The sequence below is a fragment of the Meriones unguiculatus genome, chromosome 11, assembly GCF_030254825.1.
Source record: "Meriones unguiculatus strain TT.TT164.6M chromosome 11, Bangor_MerUng_6.1, whole genome shotgun sequence".
Taxonomy (NCBI): Eukaryota; Metazoa; Chordata; class Mammalia; order Rodentia; family Muridae; genus Meriones; species Meriones unguiculatus.
Window position 1 is genome coordinate 50,853,955 of NC_083359.1, and position 22,634 is coordinate 50,876,588.

General features: G+C 45.6%; 1 protein-coding gene across 5 annotated transcripts in view; it reads left to right on the plus strand.

Annotated features, from left to right (window-relative positions):
• Positions 1-22,146, plus strand: part of Mrtfb (myocardin related transcription factor B) — a 159,214-nt gene extending 137,068 nt beyond the window's left edge. For all 5 annotated transcript variants that reach the window (XM_060364204.1, XM_060364203.1, XM_060364206.1 and 2 more), the window contains 9 exons: positions 627-764; positions 3,791-4,050; positions 7,395-7,476; positions 7,931-8,965; positions 10,504-10,638; positions 12,011-12,166; positions 12,440-12,577; positions 16,502-16,562; positions 18,304-22,146. In XM_060364204.1, the coding sequence (XP_060220187.1) occupies positions 627-764; positions 3,791-4,050; positions 7,395-7,476; positions 7,931-8,965; positions 10,504-10,638; positions 12,011-12,166; positions 12,440-12,577; positions 16,502-16,562; positions 18,304-18,839 (2,541 nt within the window). In that variant the 3' untranslated portion in view covers positions 18,840-22,146. The remainder of the gene's footprint in view (positions 1-626; positions 765-3,790; positions 4,051-7,394; positions 7,477-7,930; positions 8,966-10,503; positions 10,639-12,010; positions 12,167-12,439; positions 12,578-16,501; positions 16,563-18,303) is intronic.
• Positions 22,147-22,634: the final 488 nt, after the last annotated feature.

Sequence of the window (22,634 nt, forward strand, 5' to 3'; positions counted from 1 at the left end):
CCTACCTATCAAGGAAGCTTTAGGAATGTCATCTGTTATTTAAAGTGTTTTTATGGGTCTTGATTTTTTTTCCAAAAATAAGTATGGTTCTGACCATATTTCTGACAGGAAAAAAAAATTAAAAGCACTACCATGCATCAGTCCAGCCTTACTTAGTTTCAGATGCCTGTTGCGACAGAGGTAAAGGGTAAATAATTTTCTTCTTCAACATTAAGTCTATAATTCTATCTGGATCCTAGGCACAATAGTGTATTTTTCTTTCTTTCTTTCTTTTCTTTTAGACTTATTTTCATTTTTATATTTGCAAGTTTTTTATACATTTTTAATTAAAATAGAATTGCATCACTTAACCCTTTCCTCCCTTAAGCCCTTTCCATGCATCCCCACCCTTAAATTCATAGCCTCATTCTTTAGCATATGAGTATGTATGTGTGACAAATATGTAAATACAACCTGCTGAGTCCATTCCTGTTGCTTATATGAGTAAGTTTGGGGCTGGCCACTTTGTACTAGATAATCAGTAAGGGGCCGTTTTGTAAAATGAGGTCATTTCCTTGTAGCTCCAGTTCTCTTACAGTAACTGATCTCATGGCCTTGTCTTTTTTTTTTTATGCCTTTACCACCAGTTTACCTCAGTGTCCCCAGCAGTTCCTGAATTCTTGAAAACCCCTCTAACTGCGGACCAGCCTCCCATGAGGTCTACAGCTCCTGTCCTCCCTACAAACACTGTGTCCTCAGTGAAGCCTGGCCCAACACTGGTGAAGGTGGGTACCCAAGACACAGCTCTGCAGGTCTTCACTCCATGGTTTTGCCTCAAGCCTGTGGACATAAAACAGAGGAGTGTGTCTTGACTCCACCCCATATCCCCTGCCTCTTAGCCCAAACCTTGAAAACTAAACTGCAGTGCTTGCTGGGCTGGATCCACACATGTCATGTCTTCACAGTAACAGAAAAGTGACACAGAGCTTGGCTTGTAGGAAGTGCTGTGCTGTATGGCATGCTTCAGGAGTTCTGCCATCAGCAGTCCCTGTTCATCTGAGCACATTCAGATGGACTTGCTTCAGCATAGCACTGGAGCTGTGGCCTCAGATAGGTGTCTTTGGGACAGCCAACTTTGGACATGCTTCATGCACAAGGTAAAGAAGCTCTGGGTGTCCAGATGAGAGTATGTGTGCTCTGCAGGGCCTTTTGGTTCGGCTGTTCTGGCCAGAAGCAGCTTGCTGTGATCTCAGATAAGCCCAGTTCATGGCTTATCTGTTCCCCAAAGTGCTTATGGTTGAAATAATTCAATTAGAATAAATCCCAGGGAAAGAGGAAAACCTTAAATATGCAGTACATTTTTAAACTTCTTAAAATCCTGTTTACAATTTCTAAATAAAATGGGAGAATAACAACGAATAGTCTAATCATTTCTTAGGTGGCTCTTCCTAAAAGTGTCAAAGTACATGTCTCAAAACTCTTAAAACTAAATAGTACATTAGTGTTGGCTGACCTCTTGCTATCATGCAGAGGACTCTGACCCTCAAATAAGTTAAGAAGTGGCCTGGCCAGAAAGATCCAATCTCCCAGGTTCTACTCCAGCCTTTTCTACCCTGATGGTCACAGCAGCACTCAGTTATAAGACAAAGGTGTGCCTTTCAGATGAGCATAGTCTTGTCTGCCATCTTCCCACCAAGGCTGTCTGAGGCAGGGGGACGCTAGCTCCAGGACACCTTTCCCCAGATTAACACTAGAACCAGGAATATCAACAGTCACTCTTAATGCATCCATCACCTATTATATCCTTCAATGGCACAAAAGGCCCAGGATGCTAGCCTGTCCTTGTTGCTTCTCTCCTCTGATTTCTTCTTTTACAAGAGGCTTTGACTCCAGGGGAGGCAGGCAGAGGGTTACATCAAGGGCTTCTATAGGTACAAGGCTCCAGCAACATTCACATTTGGCAGATTCTTTTGGGTATATGCTGAAACTGACTAGCCAATTAAGTGTCATTTGAGTGGTGTGCTGGAGGGCATGTAATAATTCAGCAGTCTGAAACTGGCAAGTTGCAGCCTTGCCAGTTTCCAAGGGATACCTGCTCCCACCAGAGCAATCAGCTTCAAGTATGCTGTGTGACATCACAAGCACAGAGTTGGGAAAAGATGCACATTGAGCTCTTATGAGTCAGCAGCCTGTTTCCATTAACTGCAACACCACTATAAAAGTCATGCTGCAGAACCATTCTTTTATGACAGGAAGAGTCTTTGCAGCCTGTAGAGCATGGAGAAGAGGGCACATTCCCAGTGAGCAGACATGGGGTATCCCTGTTCCCACTAGCATTCACATAGGAAGGATGTGCATGACAGCCAACAGCCTGAGCATCTGCTCTAGGTTCTTTGCAGCATGGAAGGACTTGTAAAGTTCCCATTCTTTGGTTATGAGCAAAAGATCTAGTCAGTTGTCTGTCTATCACTAAATTAGCTTAGGAATGACACTTTGTTTTGTCTGGATTTTTTTAATTTTTAAATGTATTTTTTATTTGTATGAGTATTCATCTGCATGTATATATGTGTAATATGTAAATGGTCCAAACCCAGGTCTTCTGCAGCCAGTGCTCTAAACAACTAAGCCATCTCTCCAGCCCACTGTTTTGTTTCATTTTGCTTTTTTGTTTTGTTACATCTTTTTCTTTTATTGAAAACAGATGTTTTTCATACAGTATATTCTGTCACTGTCTCTCAGCTCCAACAAGATTCCCCCCACCTTCCCTCCCTACACTGTTTCTTTTTAGAAAGCAAACATTCATCTAAAGAATAAGAAGATAAAACAAAAACAAACAAGCCAGAGTAGGACAAAACAAACTTGCTTTGTTTTTTGTTGTTTTTCTTTTCAGATAAAGTTGTAGTATGAATAACCAAAAAGCAGAAAATTGTCTGATGATTTTGAAACTGAAAAGAACAGCTGAGGAAAAAGCTGCCTGTCGGTCATTAAGATAGGACAGATGTATGGCCTCACCACATTTAAAAAATAAAAATTAAATATTTTCAGTTTTTTGAAATGTATATTACTTAATATTTTGCATTCTTTATTTTCCTTAAAGCTACTTATATCTTATTCTCATTAGACAGAAACATTTATTTATTTTTACATAGCTGTATCTCCTTTGTTTATTTTGTTTTGTTTTTCAAGACAGGGTTTCTCTGTATAGCCCTGGTTGTCCTGGAACTTACTCTGTAGTTGGCCTCAAACCCACAGAGATCTGACTGCCTCTACCTCCTGAGTGCTGGGATTAAAGGTGTGTGCCACCCCCACCACCACCCGTCTCATAGCTATATTTTTAGTGCCACATTGTAATGCTGACGTGATCATGCCCGTATTATACACATAGTGCACAGCTTGCTTATCACTAGGTGATACTGTGTAAACACTTCGCATCTCTATACAGGAGGCCAGAGTAAATGTCTATTACGCTTACACAGGCAGTGCCAGACCAAGTACTTCGGCTGTGTCAAGGGAGCACTGTAGAATGACAGTTGTTAAGTCAAACTAAGTCTGCAAGTGTCTTTGTGGTTCTGTTATTTGAGACAGGGTCTTATATAGTCAAGGCTGACCTTGAACCTCCTGTTTCTACCTCTTGAATGCTGGGATTACAGGCCCAGGTCAATGATTCTTGAAATGTATTTTATGTGTTCCCCCTTGCCTCCAATACCGCTCAACACTGTCTAAGGTGCACTGCTTTTTTAAATTCTGAATCGCTAAGGCATATGATAGAATCACTTTCATGGGTGGACATCTCTTAAAATGTTCTCCATAGCAAAGCCATCCCAAGAATCCAAACGACAAACACCGCAGCAAAAAATGCAAAGATCCGAAACCCCGAGTGAAGAAGCTGAAGTACCACCAGTACATTCCACCCAACCAGAAAGGGGAGAAGAATGAGCCACAGATGGACTCCAACTATGCCCGCCTGCTCCAGCAGCAGCAGCTCTTCCTGCAGCTGCAGATCCTGAGCCAGCAGCAGCAGCAGCAGCAGCAGCACTACAACTACCAGACCATCCTGCCGGCACCCATCAAGTAAGGTTTGCCCTGGTATGGCTTTATGCCCTGGCTTTGGGAGGGTCCCAAGTTACAGAGGGTTGGGTATGGCCAAGCACTCTGTTCAAGGACCACCCTCCCTTGGCTATGGTCCAAGTGTCTACAAATGTGACCTGCCGTCCAGCATTTGTCCTCCAGTAGGCTCTGAGCTCTTTACAACTATTTACAATATTTACAAATATTTACAATATTCAGGAAAGATGTGCCCATTGGACCTGTCAGTATCAAATGATACAAGAAAAAACACAGGGTGCACACCCACCTACAGTGAAGAAACATGGGCAGGAGTGGTCAGGAAAGGTTTGTGGACAGTTCCACATGAAAGGCTCTTCCAAACAGATGGAAAGACAAGGGGCATGCAGTGGTGGTGAGCAAAGCTGCCTGATGGGGACCTTCATCAGTTCCTAAAACAAGTGAAAGAAAGTAAGTAGAGTTCCTGTCTGCAGAAGACTCTGCACCACCTGGAGATAGTGCAATGTCTCAGACAGTGGGAACTGGTGAGACTGAGTCCTGAGCCACTAAAACAGCAATTGGATGCTGATGGTGAAGGAGACTCTGAACATGTTCGGGGCAAAGGGCACTGAGGAGTTGATGAAAGGAAGAGGCAGCAGCTGACTCACAGGGCAAGGTCTGCATGCCCAGGATAGAGAGGAATGCCATTTTCACACCTCAGCACCTATCACCGGGCCCAGCAGAGGCAAGTTTGTACCCTCAAATCGTTGATTAGACAGTGTTTTCGATATTCATCCCAATATGCTTTTCCTAAAACTGTAAGGTACAAAATTCTTATCTTTCACTTCCCACTTATCCGTCTCTGGAGAATAGACTAGTAAAAGATAGAAAAGCTTATCATTAGGACAATACTGTGAGAGAGCTGTTCAGTACAACTGTACACACTCCAACGCTGCAGGCCAAGGCCACTTTTCTAAAAGCTGTTGTTACAAAATAATAGCTCCCCGTTGGGGAGTGATTGTAAATATCATGATGAGGATTAAATCCATTGGTAATTTAGACTATCTTGTGAAGCACGTGCCTAAAACAGCAGAGCATGGAGATGGAGAAGTAATTTTGTAACATTATTTAAGAGCAGGTAAGTCCAAGCGAACTGTCTTGTTGGAAGGGATCCAAGGAAGGCCACAGAGAGTTGGGACAGAACCAAGCAACTGTCATTCCTTTTATCTTTGTCTAAGACCTGGGCAGGCATTTTATATCCACCACCTCCTCAGACACTAGTAATAGCCACAGTGGTGGTGACTGCTCACCTAGCTGTTCACAGTTCACGTCACTATCAGCCCTCCTGAAGTGTCACTCCATTCCCAGTGAGGAAACTAAAACTGAAAATTCCACAGAAAGAATTCTCCTGTGATATCTGCCTGTGAATGAAACTGGCATACATGCAGGCAAAACATCCATGCACATAAAACAATATTTAACAATATTTTACCTTAAACAATATTTAATGTTTATTATTTTATGTGTCTGAGTGTTTTGCCTGCATGTATCTTTGTGTACCTTGGTCATGCTTATTGCCCAAGATGATCATAGAAGGCATCAGATCCCCTGGGACTGGAGTGACACACAGTTGTGAACTGGCATGTAGTGATGGTAGTGGAACCCAGGTCCTCTACAAGAACAACAAGGCTCTTAACTGTTGAGTCCACTCCTTAGCCCCAAAATAAAAATTGAAATAGCTTACCTCTTTACCGGGGAAGAGGACACCTATGGCATAGGAATCCAGACTCCACAAGGCCTATAGTTCCTTGAGGCTTCAGTTTCCCTCTTCTCCACAAGCATCTTCCACTGCCAGACCAAACCCCCTGCCCCAGGAAGAGGATAAAGCCATCTAGTATCATGTGTCATTTAACTACGGAAAGACAGAAGTCAAGTTCTGGCCAGTTCCCAGATCTAAAAAGTGAGGATTTTGTTTTCCAATATGTGGTTAATCTTTACCAAAGATTCCTCACAAAACAAACAGACTAGCAGCCAGATCTAGTCAGGCATTGCCACAGTCCCAGCATGAAGGAGGTAAGGATGGAGGTTGCAAGTTCAAGTCTAGCCTAGGCCACATCAAAAGACCCTATCTCAAAAAGAAGACAAAGTCCTGAAGCTCTGGTGAGGGCAGGGCAATGTCCTACCCATACTTGCGCCTCCTTATTATCATAGGAACAAGCCTGTCTTCAGATAAGTGCAGTGTGGCCACACACAAGCAGGAGTTATAGGAAGCAGCCGAAGCCCACCTCAGGACTCAGAGCCTCAGCTCTCTCATCTATGACTTAGGTGAAAAGAAAATTCAGCTTTTAAAATAACAGAAATAAGTTAAGCACTGAATCATGGGCCCAGGCATAGAGTCTCAGCCAAAAGGTAGCTAAGGATTACATTTGTGTTTATGTCTGCAAATGTGTGGGTGTCAGAGGTCAATACCAGGTGGATCCTTGGTCACAGTCCACCTTATTTTCTGAGATAGTTTCTTTCATCAAACCTAGAGCTCAGTTATTTGGCCTATTCGCTTGGCCAACAAACCCTGGGACCCTTCCATAACCACCTCCACGGAGCTGAGATTACAGACAAATAGCTCTGTGCTTTTTTATGTTTTATGTAGATCTGGGGATCTGAACACAGGTCCTCGAGTGCGCATGGCACTTTACCAACTGCGCCATCTACCTAGCCCTAGTAATCTACCTAGAAATGCTTGGCTATATTCTCCAAAGGACAGTATCACTAAATAGGAAATGGAAGTTGGCAAGGGGTTGGGGACCTCAGGTAATAAAGTACAATATAGCTGTTACACAAACTTTGTAGTGAGGTTAATTCCAAAAATATCCAAGAATGCTCCTTGTGGGGACAGTATTGAATGACAGTAAAGACAAAAGCTTTACAAGATGAGTGTTCTATTTGAGAGGAGACTATTTATACATAAAACATCACTTCACCTAAACCTCAAAGAGCTTCATTTTCAAGACAAGGTTTTGCACTGCATCACATCAGGCAAGCACTGAAAGGACCAATGAATGCAGTAGCTGCTAACATGCCGCACCTGCCACAGCTAGTGAGTGGCCCTTACAGCTTTCCTTTCAAGGGCATCTTAGCCAATCCCAGTCCTTTGCCTTTTCTGCATCAGCATAGAGTGGCCTTCTAAATTTCCTCCACCCGAACAGGTAGAGCCTCTAGGGATCTGACTGGGATAGAATGCATTTGGCATTTCCACAATACTGAATCTTCTCGTGTGTATCCACAACTGATTCTCCCTGTAAGCTGATAGATTGTTAATAGAGCCAAACCTAGAACCAGCTTGCAGTAAATTCTGATTTCTTTTCCTCTTGAAGAAATGACAAGAACAACAGTAGTAGCACAAGTGCAGCTGCGAGGAAGCCAGGACCTCTGCCTTCTAGTTTGGATGACTTAAAGGTGATGATTCCCTCAAACTGTCCACATCTAAGTACTGTGCTTGCATGTGAGTGAATGCTCAGGTTTGCCTGTCATGTGCAGAGTTTTCCATAGGTGGTCAACGCCAGCAACATAGTAGCACCCTTTGTTTCCTTTTTGCTTCCATTAAATTTTGTCTTTTAAATAGCTGATAATTCTCATTTGCTGACCTTACTTGAGCACCATCAGAAGAGAACACTTCTTGTGTAGCAGTTACTGCAATGTCAGCTATTTTCTAGTTACTGCTCACAGGCTTCTGTGCCTCCTCTGTAGACTTCACGTTGTCATAGTGTGTACTTGTGGAGAAACTCTGTTTATATGTCAGGTTCAGACATCTCCTGGGAGTATCAGCCCATCTCTCTCTGGGGGTTCGGGGCGGGGGGGGGGGGAAGCGGGGACTCGTAAAACCAAGCACCTGATCTGCTTTTACCTCCAGGTGTCAGAACTGAAGACAGAGCTCAAACTGAGGGGTCTGCCAGTGTCAGGCACTAAGCCAGACCTCATCGAACGCCTGAAACCCTACCAGGAAGTAACCAGTAGTGGCCTTGCCACTGGCAGTATTGTGGCAGTGTCGTCAGCAGCTATTATCAGCAGTAACCCAGAGGTCACAGTGGCATTGCCGGTCACAACACTACATAATGCCGTGACTAGCTCGGTATCTACTTTCAAGGCAGATTTGCCGCCTTCTGGACCCAGCAGTGTGCCCCACGTTGTTGAAAATGCACAGTCCCCTCTGCCCATCTCGCCCTCACCCTCCGAGCAGTCCAGTCTCAGTACTGACGACACAAACATGGCAGACACCTTCACAGAGATCATGACCATGATGTCCCCTTCCCAGTTCCTGTGCTCATCTCCCTTAAGGGCAGCAAGCCATGAGGACAGCCTGAGTCCCACCAGTAGTACCCTATCGACCCTAGAACTGGATGCTGCTGAGAAGGACCGTAAGCTTCAGGAGAAGGAAAAGCAGATTGAAGAGCTGAAGAAGAAACTGGAACAAGAACAGAAGCTTGTGGAGGTCCTCAAGATGCAGCTTGAGGTGGAAAAGCGTGGGCAGCAGCGGCCACCAGACCCCCAGCCCAGTGGCCCCCCACATCCCTTCAGTACATCAGAGCAGAAACACGGCAGTGCTGCATCCTCCATCAAGGATGAGGCTTCACTCCCTGACTGCTCCAGCCCTCAGCAGCCCATCCCAGTACCTGGCCACTCTGTAGGCCAGCCCATCTGCACAGGTAGCCAGACCCTTGTTGCCAAAAAGGCTGTGGTCATCAAGCAGGAGGTCCCCGTGGCCCAAGCAGAGCAGCAGAATGTCGTCTCGCAGTTTTACTTGAGTTCCCAGGGACAGCCACCTGCCCTTGTTGCTCAGCCTCAGGCCTTATTGACCACACAGACCACTCAGCTGCTGCTGCCATTGTCCATCCAGGGCTCGAATGTTACTTCAGTGCAACTCCCAGTGGGCAACCTCCAACTCCAGGTACAGTGTTGTATTACAGCAAGTACTGCGCAGCCAGCCCTGAGCTGTTGCACAGCTACTGTGGGCTACAGTTGTGGAAGGTGTGATGCTACCACTGTGTTTACATAATAAAAATAGGGAAGGTGGCCTCCTGTTCTGTTCCCTGTTCTCTTGGATGCTGAGCTAAAGAGATGCTCAGCAGTTCAGCGCACATGCTGCTCTCAAAGAGGACCCAGATTCAGTTCCTAGCACCAGCATCAGGCCGCATCAGGCAGGTCACAACTGTCTGTAACTTCAGTTCCAAGTGTTCTTATACTCTGGTGGTTTCTTGGGGACCTGCATATTAAACTCACAAAGGCACACAAACATATACCTAGAAAAGTACATCTTTTAAAAAAGATTAATGATATTAACATAGGCTCTATGTGCCTTGAGTCCATCACTTCCTGCCCTGCTTCTAAATGACAGGCCATTTCTAGGAGTCTGAGGACAGATCTGACATGTAAGCCCATGTCTTCTGTCTGGGCTTGATGGGGGCTGTCATTATGCCTATTCTTAGGAGGCTCCATTTACATAAGAATGCTTCAGCTGAGGAAATCAGCGAGTGGTCTGTTCTGGCTTTGGGGACCTGCAAGTGTACTGCACTCCTGTGCTGCACTTCCGGTGGACCTTACCCAGATGAAGCCTTAAGGAAAACACGAAGTCGGTGCTTCAGCTGTAATTTACACAGTACCTTTGGCATTGGGCAAAAATAAGCTCACACCTGGGTTCAGGAGGCAGCACCTGAACAACCTCAGCAAGTGAAAACAACCAAACTCCCCTGCTCTGTTTGTAGAGTACCCATGAGTAGGAAGTCTATTCTATAACGTATCTTAGGGGGAAAAATGGATCCAGATCTTTCGTTCAAGTTGATACAAGAACAGAACTTGTTTTCTGCTGGGCCTGTGTATAGCTGTGTCCCCAGCATCTCTGGCTGTTCCCAAAATGTGTATGCTGCAAGCTTAAAAGCAGGATTGTGGACAGTTGGGGATCACAGCTTTCCGCGGTACTCCTACAAGTGCAGCAGACCTAACTATTGTGTATAGAGTTGTCTTGTTTATATTTTCTGCCTTCAAAACTTGTCAAGTGAGATCTTAGCCACATTAAGGAACAGTGAGGCTATAAAGACAGCTGTCTAGATTGTCAAGCTCACTCAGGAAAGGTTGATAGAATTCCCAATGTGTTGTTCAGGTGGGTGACCATAGGTAATGAAGTACTGTGTTTTTCCGGAAGCAAGACAGTTTTGAACCCTTAGTCCCCATTTCCAGAGAAGGGGGTGACCAGAGGAAGGAGAAAATGTTTCAGGACATGACATGTGGGTACAGCACAGTGTCATATGACACCCAATTAGTGATAGTTTTTCTTATATTTCTAGCAGTAAAAAAACAAATTTGAAAATAATTGCTGAGGATCAGATGTATAAGATAACTACGATCCCCAAGCAAACAGTTGTGCTGCATGAAAAACTCAATTCCAGATGTGCTTCTTCACACTAAGATTAATATTTGTTTACTTCCTAGACCCCAGCACAAGGAGGAGCCCAGGCTCAGCCTCAGGTAGCTGCTGCCACACAGATTCCAGCTGCAGCCTTGGCCCCAGCACTGCCTCAGAAGCAGGAAGCCTTCCCACAGCACGTGCTGGGCCAGCCTCAACAAGTAAGAAAGGTGGAATGCTTTCAGGGGCAGACCACTGCTGCTCTTTTCTGTCACCTCGCCCCTGTCAGTGAGCATCATCCCAAGAGCCTGTTCTTTGGGAAGCCCCTATGATCCTCAACCATAGCTCCAAAGCTTTTTGGACACAGATACTCCTTGTAGGATTGGGAAAAACCTTTAGTGTAAAACATGGTAGGTACCCTTTTCCAAGTACATTTCCAGAGTATGTTTTTCTAATTCTGGTATACTAGATTTACTGAATTTAAGCTATATTTCTTTTCTAATTAACTGTGCTGTTCCATGGGGAACCAGTTGAAGATAAAAAGGGTGCTTCTGGGATTTCTCTTTCAAGTAAGAACTTTTATATGTGTATATCTTTAAGAGTCTCTGCCATATCAAGGAGGAAGAGCTGGGAGGGTCCAGTGTGGTGGACCCATCCCATCACTGGGAAGGCTAAAGCAGGAAGCCTCAAGTGTGAGAGCAACCTGGGCTACGTAGCCAGACCCTGTCTCAGAAAAAGAAGGGAAAAAAGGATAACCTTGAGGCTTCAAAAACAGCTCTTCTATCCTGGGTTTTCCCTAGGCTCAGAGCTTTGATCCTGAACAGGTAATTAGGCATCCTAGTCTGTAAGCTCAGGTGTCCTAAACTGTGGCTGTGATACAACTTGCAGATGAAACATTTCAGAGTTTCGTGAAACTATCTTCCCTTTGGCCTGCTGACAGAGAAAGTGGTTCTTTAGAAGGGATGAGACTTCAAAGGCAGGATCACTGTCCATGGGATAGGCATGTCATAGGAGAGCTTGAGCAGCACCCCAGGGAGAGACTTTGTTGCAAAGGACGTCTGGAATTAGGACTAAGGAACTAGGAAAGGCAGAGGGAAGAGGTCTGCAGGTGGCTCCACTGGCCCAAGAATAGGACAGAAAACTGCACTGAATGCAGAGCCATGGAGGCCACCCTCTGAACTGGAGCAGTGACGGGGGGAAAAAAGCAATATTTGAACAGACTGTGGTGTCCAAAGAGATGGCATACTTGGGTGGAAGGGTAAAAGAGGCAAAATGGCTTCTGTTATCTTATCCTATGCCCTAGAAGGAGACCTGTCACCCCAGTGAGCAAGGAAAAGTGTCTGAGCCTTTCCCCTAAGATCCTGTCTACAGGGCACAAAGAATAAGTTGCTTAGCAAAGGAGCCCACACCCCACCTGTGTCTGAAGATCCAATCCTGTTCACAGCTGCCTTGCTGTCTTACACTGTCCAGGGTTGCCTTCATGCTCCTGCTGGAAGAGTAAGCTTCCAGAAGAGACTCTGTGACCCACAGCCTTGAAGGTGAGTTTGTTGGCCTCTGCTCTAAAATGTGATTTTCTTTCCCTCGCTGTCACAGGTCTTCACAAACTCGGCACCGAGCACAGTTCTTCAGTATCAGAGGCAGCCCCCAACGACCCAGCAGCCCTTCATCAGTAAGACCTCCAACCCTATTCTTCAATCTAGAAGCACCCCACTTGCACCCCTGAAAAATGGACCCAGCCCAGCCAGCAAGGTAAGCAATAGTGATAGCAGCATCCACTTACTGCCATACAGCCATGCTGGCACCTGGAGTGAATGGTGACTTAATGGTCCTGAGGGCTGAACTGACAGTGACTGGCGTTTCTGGGCAGTGAAGAGGAGTCCTTCTACAAGACAGCCACCAATTGCCAGCTGCCAGGCGCTTGGGGCACTGAGCCGCTGTGGGTAGAACAGCACAGCTGAGTCACTGCAGGAGCAAATATGGCTTGCCCAGAGCTAACAAGTACTTCTCCCTTGTTTGATGCAGCCGAGCTCACCACCCCCACCCCAGCAGTTTGTTGTCCAGCACTCTTTGTTTGGGGCCCCAGTCACCAAGACAAAAGACCCACCTCGCTACGAGGAAGCCATCAAGCAGACACGAAGCACCCAGCCAGCCCTTCCAGAGGTGAGTGTGGTCACAGTCATATCCCATCACATTTCAGGTCATTCTCAGATTGTGCCAACTTGCCTCAGTTGGAACACAGAGATTACAGCTAGAAGTTTTATATTTTAGCTGGCTGTGGGGGCTTGTTTGGGGGTTTTGGGGGGTTGGAGTGGGAGGTGATTTGTTTTTGACTGGGTTTCTCTGTAGAGGCTGGGCTGTCCTAGACTCACTTTGTAAAGCAGGCTGACCTAGAACTCATAACAGATCCACCTGCCTCTGCTTCCTGAGTGCTGGGATTAAAGGTGTCCACCACCACCACACCTCACCTAGCTGGCTGGTTTTAATTGACTCACAAGCCTCTTGCCTACACTAACTGTTAGGATCAGCGGTGACAATGTGGCCTCAGGCAAGGTGTTAATGTTTCCTTGGAGCCTTCCTGGGTCCTCTTTAACATGGGAGTAGTGGCTTCTGTGCCTCCAGTGAGCTTTCAGATATAAACAAAAGATGTAGCCTCGCCTAACCTAAGCTCATCTAAGCCCCCTGCCTCTCCAAAGCTCCCTTTCAGAGTTGAACATTTCCTTAGGAGAAAAGATCCCAGCCTCCCATAGGACCTGAGAAATGGACCTGACAGAGGCAGGTGTAGATCATTTGAGTTCAAGTACAGCCTGGTCTACAGAGGGGGTTCCAGGACAGCCAAGGCTAAACAGAGAAACCCTGTCTTTAAAAAAGAGAGAGAGAGAGAGAGAGAAGAAAGAAAGGAAGGAAGGAAGGAAGGAAGGAAAGAAAGAAAGAAAGAAAGAAAGAAAGAAAGAAAGAAAGAAAGAAAGAAAGAAAGAAAGAAAGAAAGAAAAAGGTGATAGAGAGAGAGGGAGAATCATAGATGAACTTAGCAGAGGGGAGAAGGAAAAGGCAGTGAGCTAATCTGAACAGTCCATAAGCCTGAGCCATTCTGAAGTAGCCCATTACACTGTATACATATATGTCCCATAAATATGTCACTTAACCTCTAATCTAAAACACACACAAACCCGTGCCTAGCGCCTCTGAGCCTGTGTAATGGTTTCCCACAGTGAATACATGGAAGCCCTAGAAAGAAAAACAAGACAGTGAGGTGGCTGAGAACTTGAAGAGATAGGAGCTCGTGTTTCCACAGCCTTGACATGTTCAGCAGGCACTAACCTAGCCAAGTAGAATTCCTGCTGCATCATAGCATTCCACGTTACAACCACTCTATCAAAGTAAAAGATACTGGAAAGAAACAGTCACGTGACTGATGTCAGGTTTTCATCAAAACTGATGTTAAGAGACTAACAAGGTGGCTCAGTGGGTTTGCCGACTAAGCCAAAAGAACTGGGTTTCATCCTCAGGACCCTCGTGGTGGAAGGAGAGAGCCCACTCCTGCAAACTGTCCTCTGACTACCCATGCACCATGGCATACATGAAACAATGCACAAGCACACTCACAAAATCAATGAGACTAATGAAAACCAGAAAATGCAGCAACACTGTTTACGTTCTTGGTGAGGAGGGGCCCAAGAGACTGCCACACGGATTCTGTATCAAGTGAGAGAGTCCTTCAAGAAAAAAAGGTAAATTCCATGTAGTTTCCCATGAAGAAAGCATAATCCATGAAACACAAAGATGAGGTTTTAAGTCAAGGCTTGGGGAAACACTATTTAAACAGGAAACTTACTAGATCTGCTGGTGGCAAAAGACTTAAACATACATTTCCTGATAAGCACCTAATGAATAAGTGTGTGCAGACACTCAGCTATCACCAGGAAAATGTGTTAGAACCGCAGCTCCATCCCACAACACACAGAAGTGGAAATGGGAACGCAGAGCCACTTCTGGTGGGAGCATGCCTATCATTGGGAAAGAAACAACTTGACCATTTCCTAAGACCATTTCCTAACGTGCCACAGACCGGCCCAGTCGGGCTCCCGTCGTCCACGGGAGAACAAGGCTTTGGACAGGAAAGACACGGTTTCGGCGAAGAATTGACAGACAGATACACCTTGATGGTTTTGACTCTGCTGCAACTTTACTGAAATCAAGCTAGTATTTTTATAATGATTTCACAAAAGGCACCTTAAAATTGGCATACTTCCCAGAACATTCAGACTTTTACCAAGAATACAAAGTTTACATTTTAACTCAAAATGCAGTCAAACATAAAGCAGTACCCACAAGTAATCTTGGCCTAAAAACTTTTTGATCAGAGCAAACAAAGGAAAAGAAACCTCAAATATAGTTTCATTATTGCTAACCAGTGAAGAGGAAAGTCAGGAGCTAAGTCAGATGCCTGCCAAAGTCCCTCTCTATATCAAAATCTAACTACACCTTTGTTAACCCTCCTCCCATATGTCCTGCCCAAGATTTATGATCTTCTCTAGGAACAAGGCACTGAAAGGAAGGGAGACTCCCGCCAGCTGCACCTCTCATGCTATTATTTCTTAAGGAGCCTATTATTATTTCACTATTAATGCCTATTAATACTAAATCTAATTCATTACTTTCCTTAAACTTATTATTTTTATTAAAGCCTTTAACAATCTACTAATAATAAATTTCTTTATAAAATTAGTTGTGCTGTTTCAGGAGTCACAGAGAAAGATCAAAGAATTCATTATTCCAGCCCCAGAGCCACAACTGAAGAAGCGTAAAAATCTCAGAACACGTCTCTTTTCCAAGTGGGATGAGTTTGCCAGGGACCTTCCAGGGGGCGTATTTCCGGAGAAAACATACCCCCGCCCTGTAGCTTATGCTACTATGGCAACACTGGCGTAGGTGTAGCACTAACGGGATGTAAGTGTACATCCCCTCTGTGACCCAGGCGTCCACCCCTAGATACTTACACAAGACAAAACAGGATATGGCTGTGCGAAGAGTTGTACTCAGATGTCTAGAGGAACTCTCTTACACCCCAAGTGTCCATTAGAAGTGAATGAATAAGCAAGCGGGCATTTCCACTCATGGAGTACCAGTCACCAATAAGAAGAAGTGAACTGTCCTTAAGGTATATACTGCAACATGGATAAACCACAGAACAGTGACAATGCCTAAAAGAATCCACGTCCCCATACCTTACCCTCAAGAAGTACACATCTGAATCACTGACAGGAAACTCACCTGTTCTGACAGAAGACAAGACACTGGTGTCCTAGAGACAAGAGAGTTTCCCAGGTGACAGAAGTGGTGATCTTGTTGGGGTTCTTAGACACGTATCAGAACACTAAATTCCATTATCTGTGCTGTCTTAGTTAGGGCTTTATTGCTGTGAAGAGATGTCATGACCACAGCAGCTCTTATAAAGCCAAGCTGGCTCACAGTTCAATGGTTTACTCCATTATCATCATGGCCAGAAGCATGACAGCACACAAGTAGACATGGTGCTGATGATGTAGCTGATAGTTCTACATCCAGATTGGCAGGCAGCCGGCAGTGGCTTGAATTTCTAAAACCTCAAAGCCCACCCCCAGTGACACACCTACTCTAACAAAGCTACAAGTCCTAATCCTTTCAAATGGTGCCACTCTCTATAAGCCAGTGGGGGTCACTTTCATTCAAACCACCACATACGGTAAGTGCAACTTATGTCTCAAGTAAACCTAAAAGCTGAAAACACATGCATAATGTGATCATCTTTTTATATGTCAATACTTGCTAAATGCAAACAAGTTAAGCCATGTTTAAAATAAACTATTAGAAATCTCCCAGTGACAGTAAGGGACATACGGAAGTCACAGAGCTGACTTCTTGCTGGGCTCCTAGTTGGCCTATCATGCTGTGATGTTTTGGGTAAATGTCTTCATTTCCCAAGTGACTCTGCTGTTTTCTAGATTATCAAATGTTAGTTTAAAGCCAAAGCTCAGGGAATCCTCCGGGTGTAGCTGCAGAAACTGCCCTGGTCCAGGTGGCTAACGCTGCTCTCCTTGGCTGCAGGTCTCCAACGTGCACAGTCAGCAGATGGACGACCTCTTCGACATCCTCATAAAGAGCGGAGGTGGGTCAAAAGCTGGGAAGGGCAAATAGAATAGACACCAAAAGTGGCTGAAGAGAGTGAATAGGATGGGAGCCTACCATAAATGTCCTCTGAAAGATTCCACCCAGCAGGAGATTGAAGCAGATGCTGAGACTCAACATTGAGTGGAGCAGAGGGAGTCTTATGGAAGAGTAGAGGGATAGAAAGACCCAGAGGGGACCAGTCACCTACAAGAGACCAACAAAGCCAACAAATCTGGGCCCAGGGGTCCCTGCAGAGACTGATGAATCAACCAAGGACCATGCATGAAGAGGACCTAGACCCTCTGCTCAGATGTAGCCGATATACAGCTCAGTCTCCCAGTGGAGACTGAGTCTCCTAGTAAAAGGAGCAGGGGCTGTCTCTGACATGGACTCTGATAGTCTGGAGTCAGATAGTAGTGAAGGAGGGCTCTTTTCTGAGGACTAGGGCAAAGGGCTAGGAGGGAAGAGGGAGAGAGGAGATGAAGGAGGAGGCTACAATGAGGATGTAAAGTGAATAAATTTTAAAAAAATAAATTTAAATCTAAAAAATCTGGACAGGAGCCCACAGGAAGCAGTCTCACACCATAGGCCCAGGTCAGCCTTTCTCTAAAGCTGGAGCTTGTCTGAGAAACAACCAGTTCTAACAGCAGGCAGTCCTGACACTGTTCACATTAGGCCGCTAAGCCACGTAACAGAGGCCTCTGGCGCAGCACTGAACAGGGTGTGATGTTAGATCCCCACAGGTGTCCCTCTGAAAAAGGAAAGACCATTCCCACACAGCGAGCGGGCCAGCACTAAATGTCTTGTACACTAGTCTCACCATAGGGTGAGGACAGTCCAGTAACTCGGCCTGTGCTCCCTCCAGTTGTTCCATTAAAATTCAGAGTAATTTTACAGATAATAAGTAAGTCATCAGGGCTAGTAAGATAACTCCGTGGGTAATATGCTTGTTGCTAGGCACCGTAATAGCCTGAGTTTGAGACCTAGGATCCACATGGTGGAAGAAGAGAACCAATCCCTACAAGTTGTTCTCTGGCCTTCACATACATGCTGTGGCAACATGCACATACATAACTACATAATTAGTTAAAAATTAAAGTAAGTCATCAGTTTACAGTCTGTTGTCTTTAAACCAGACATTGACCACACACACATGCACACACATGCACACACATGCACACACATGCACACACACACACACAAAAGGCTGCCCCAGCTCATGTGTCTTTAAAAGAAAGTAAGCACAGAATCGATTTTTCAGAAAGTTCCGGGGCTGGTTGCAGCCCAGAGGCAGAGCAGCCATGTTGGATGGCTCACAGGTGCCTGTAACTCCAGCTCAGGTGATCAGATTCCCTGTCTGGCCTCCATAGGCACCTGCACACAGGAACACAGACACACACATGGACACATAAAGAAAAATTAATTTTTAAGGATAAACTAAATAATGGGTGCTTATTAAGCTGTTTACATAATCCTCCAAGGTTTCTATAACTCAGAACAGAGCAAGAGTTCAGAGTAGCAGCTGGCCCACCTCACCTTAAGGAAGGAGGGCAAAGGAGCCAGCGTCAGTCTTGAGTCAGCCTTGAGCCACTGATTAGGTGTATTGGGTCTTTTTGGAACTTTCTAGACCATACTGCCAAACTGAAAAGAGAGAGCGGGCATGCTGTTCCTGGCTCTAAGATGGAGTGACAAAGCAATCACTAACATAAAGCCTTACTAACACCTCAATTCTCCTGCAGAGATCTCCTTCCCAATAAAAGAAGAACCTTCTCCAATTTCCAAGATGAAACCAGTGACAGCCAGCATCACCACAATGCCAGTCAGTACTGTGGTGTCTCGACCACCGCCCCAGGTCCAGATAGCACCACCTGCATCCTTAGAACCTGTGAACAGTCTGTCCGCCAGCTTAGAAAACCAACTAGAAGCCTTCTTGGATGGAGCTTTACCCCCGGCCAGTGACACTGCCCCAGTGCAGAGCGGCGGTGACGACAGAGGGCCTTTCTCTCTGATAGAGGATCTGCAGAATGACTTGCTGAGCCACTCCAGCATGCTGTACCACTCCCATTCTCCCATGGAGACCTCCGAGACCCCGCTGGTGGCAGGGACCCCCTGTCTGTCTCTCGACCTGTCAGACTCCAACCTGGACAACATGGAATGGCTAGACATTACCATGCCCACCACGTCCTCCGGGCTCACTCCTCTGAGCACCACCGCACCAAGCATGTTCTCTGCTGATTTTCTGGACCCCCAGGATCTGCCACTCCCATGGGACTAAGGTCACAGGTCACATGTCTCAGAGCTCATGAGGTTTCAAAACATGAAAACAATCCTGAAAGGTCAGTGCTTAGAGCTATAGTTAGAGCTGCACTGTTGAAATTAAAATATGTTGTCTCAGATAAAAAGGAAAGTCACAGCCTGGAAGCCAGTGTGAGACACGTCATGCGTCTAGCAGTGACTCCACAACTTACAGAGAGGCCTGTTGCATGCAGGAGGCCTTATCTAAGCCAAAGGTCAGGCACCATCCACAGGAAGTGGCACTAGGGCTCAGGTCCTCAACTACCTTTCACCCTCTGTGGTTACCTCATGGCCCTAAGGAGAGACAAGCAGCTCCACTTGAAACACAGGCCACCAGGGAGGGGAGAAGCCGCCGCCCATGTGCTCCCTCGAGTGGCCTGACTGGGCTACAGCAAGGTCAGAAGCACTGCACAGGCTGGGCAGCCAGCAGCGGCAGCTTCTACTGGAGGCTCCAAGTTCCACTTTGAAATCTTCGTGGCTGTGTGATGTCATAGGTCATTTTGTGAGTTTGGGAATCTAAATGAATAACAGCCTCTCACCACGAGCACATGACTATATAAAAAACTGTCACCCACGAGCCCAGTGCGCAGAGTCCAGATACAGTGATGGTGCCACAGCTTCCCCAGTGGCCTCACTCAGGTGCGTGAGGTTGGTCCTGTGATGTTAGACATTGGAATGTGCTTTGACCTTGTGACCTCTACAGCCTGAGATAAGAGTAAAAAGATGGGCATCCACTGGTCCTACTTGTTGTATTAACTAAGATATCGCTAGAGTACCTGAGCCACAGTGTCTCCATCTTTGAAGACTTGCTAACAGACTCTTTCTGGTGACCATGCCCATCTCAAAGAACCAAAAAAGGCTTCAGTATGAAATTCCTTCTCAAGCTAGAGAGTTAGAAGAATGGAAGGTGTGGGGTGTCTTTCAGACTCTAGGACACCTTGAGCACAGGTTAGACCATCCCTCTGTCATTAGATCCCTGGTTCTCATTACATAGGCTTGTAACTGGATGCCCTGCCTGTTCTCAGTGTGTCTTCAAGCCTATGCCTAAAACTGGAGGTTTTATTCCTTTTTCTCTTGATTTAGAATGGAAATCTAAATCTACATTTGTCAAGTAATTTAAGAATTTTTCTAAAATGCCAACTGCCACGGAATTTCCACAACTCTTGATCTAGTTATTTAGTTATTGGCAATTTGTAAATAACCGACCAGAGTATAGAATTTGTATTAAATGACAGCTTTATCCCGTCCCCTTCCCCCCCTTTAACCTGAGCCAGGTGGGTTTCCTACATCAATACATATGCCTGTTCCACAGCACATTGAGGAAGTAGCCTGCCCCATCATCTAGAGAGAACCTGAATCATTGCTAAGGCAGTTTTGCCCCAAAGTGATCAAAATGGCCCCTTTTCCTGGTTTTAGCCCTCTGTGAGCAGAACTCCCTCGCTTCAACACTCTGATAGCTGGATATTCTCCTCCGACCAAGCCTCCTGAGAGCGCTCTCATAGGACATGATATAACCGAGGTGGTTCTGCTTCACAGTTGCTTGTGTTCCAGCACCAGCTGGGGACCTGGGAAGGTAGTTTCTCCTTGGGAATTTCAGCTCTATTTTGGTGGAGAGCTTTAGTCCTCTTTCTCCCCAGCTTTGAGTGTCCAATTATAGTACCAAGAATCAGTGGATGGCACCCGGTAGGTGGCAGGCAATCAGCCAAGAGGAGTCCCCATCTCATCTGCGGCCTCAGCTGTTCCCACGGTGGCTAGTCTCCGGACCTCTTGCTGGTAGGAGGCTGAGGACTTGGGTACCACCAAGCCTTGCAGAGAAAGTGGCCGAGAGCGACTATTGCAGCCGGCTAGCACAGCAGCCAGGTCAAGGCCAGCAAATGCAAGCAGCCTCACTTGCCTCTGTTTGTCATCCCACACAACACTGAGGATGTCACATGCACAGGGACCCACTGCCCCGGGGACAGCTAGCCACAGGTTATCCCAGCACACTAACTGGAAGGCCAGGTTTATCCAGAAGCAGTGCTCATGCTCACAGAAGGTTTCTTTGGAGAGCATCATTCTCAACATTCAGCTAGTTGGGATATTTCTGACAAAACTGGAAAGTAGCACTTGAGATGTAGTCATTTTTGTTTCCTGGTTCAACCTTCAATCTCTTCTTCATTTAAGAGCCTGTGGGCTCCATTTTTACTTGTCCAGTAAAAATGACTGTCAGGGAGCAGGTCACCTTTTCTGCCACTCACCCTCTCACAGTACCTGAGGTGTTCCCGTTTCTTTCGCTTAAGGCTTATACACATGTTTACAAGAAGCTTTTACCTTCCACTCAGACCCACTGCTTTGGGGAGTGGAGGTGTCACAGGCTCATGACAGCAGCTTGGCTATCTCAGATTTACTGGGTGCTGTCTGGAATCCCAGGATGGCATGTCATCAGAGACATCAGCAGTGAAACGAAACTTTATGTTAACACCCAAGACAAAGCTTTAGCGAGTGGCTAGACTTCCTGGAAAACAGCCAGTTAAGTTACCTCTGCATTCTGCTGTGAGGAACCCATCCAGTGGCAGAAGACAAAGGCTTAGGAAAGGGTTCAGTATCCATCAAAGTTACTTGACCTCAAGAAATCAATAGTAATCCAAAATGCTTAAAAGGAACCAAAGGCATCACCAGGTATTTGCCAAAAGCAGCCACTTTTTATTTAAATTGAGAGTAATGTGATCTCAAGTCAGTCCCAAAAAGATATCCATCTAAAGTTATGATATTCAAGAGATGTAGATATTTCTTTCTTGTCTTCCTGTAAAATACTATGGAGCTGTTGTTGGTGTAAGAGTAACATACTTGGTAGTCATGCAAAGCTGTGCTCTTCCCTATCATGGTTAGCCCTCTGTTGCTTGTTGTGTTTCTCTTCCTCACATAATGTCTTAGCATCTCACCTCCTGAAAAGACAGGAGAAAAGCACCAGTGGGCAGTGCCATGCGTGTTGAAGCACTTGTTTAATGAACAGGAAATCATGGCAATTGGGGGTCCATTCGTGTGTTGCCTTTATGTTGTTTTTAAAAGAAAAACCATGATGCCTTTGTACCTGCTGTTTGCACCCCTGACTCAATTCTGTACTGTGTCTGAATGCCATACGTTTGCACATGTACTGTACATAGGCAATGCAGACTGTATTTTTATATGTGTGCGCATTTATCATCTTTTGTACATAGTGACAGTATTGTAGCTGATTGGGAAATGTTTGATATCTCAGCGATTTTGCATTTTTGTGTCTCAAATAAAAACATTTTGATGTACCATGACTTTGTGTGTACAGAAGAACACACTGGGGGCCCTGGAACCATTGTAGACCTATGAGATGGGATAGCCTTAGGCAGGACAGCATCTTCAGAACAGCTCCTAGCCGATCAGCAGGTGGCCTAGTAGGGTATGGCATGCAGACCACAGAAAGGAGGCTGCCTGCCCAATGTCCTCACACAGCATACAACAGAAGCTCAGGCACCCACTGACCTCTCCTTGACCATTAAGACCTGTTCTGTCCTCCACAGGGACAGCAGCTACTTCGTGAAGAGCACTGAAGTGTGTGGTCCACGCTACTATGGGGACACACGTGTTCACAGTGAGATGACCATAAGCACACTAGCATAACCTCCAAACACCCAGAACTGAGCCCTTCAATTCAGCCAATTCTCAAAAGTAACTAATGTTCAAAGTACTTTATGGCCCATAGAAAATGCTCTTTAGAGGTTAGTAAGTTGGGGGCGGGCAGGCATTTCAGCCAGAATCCTAT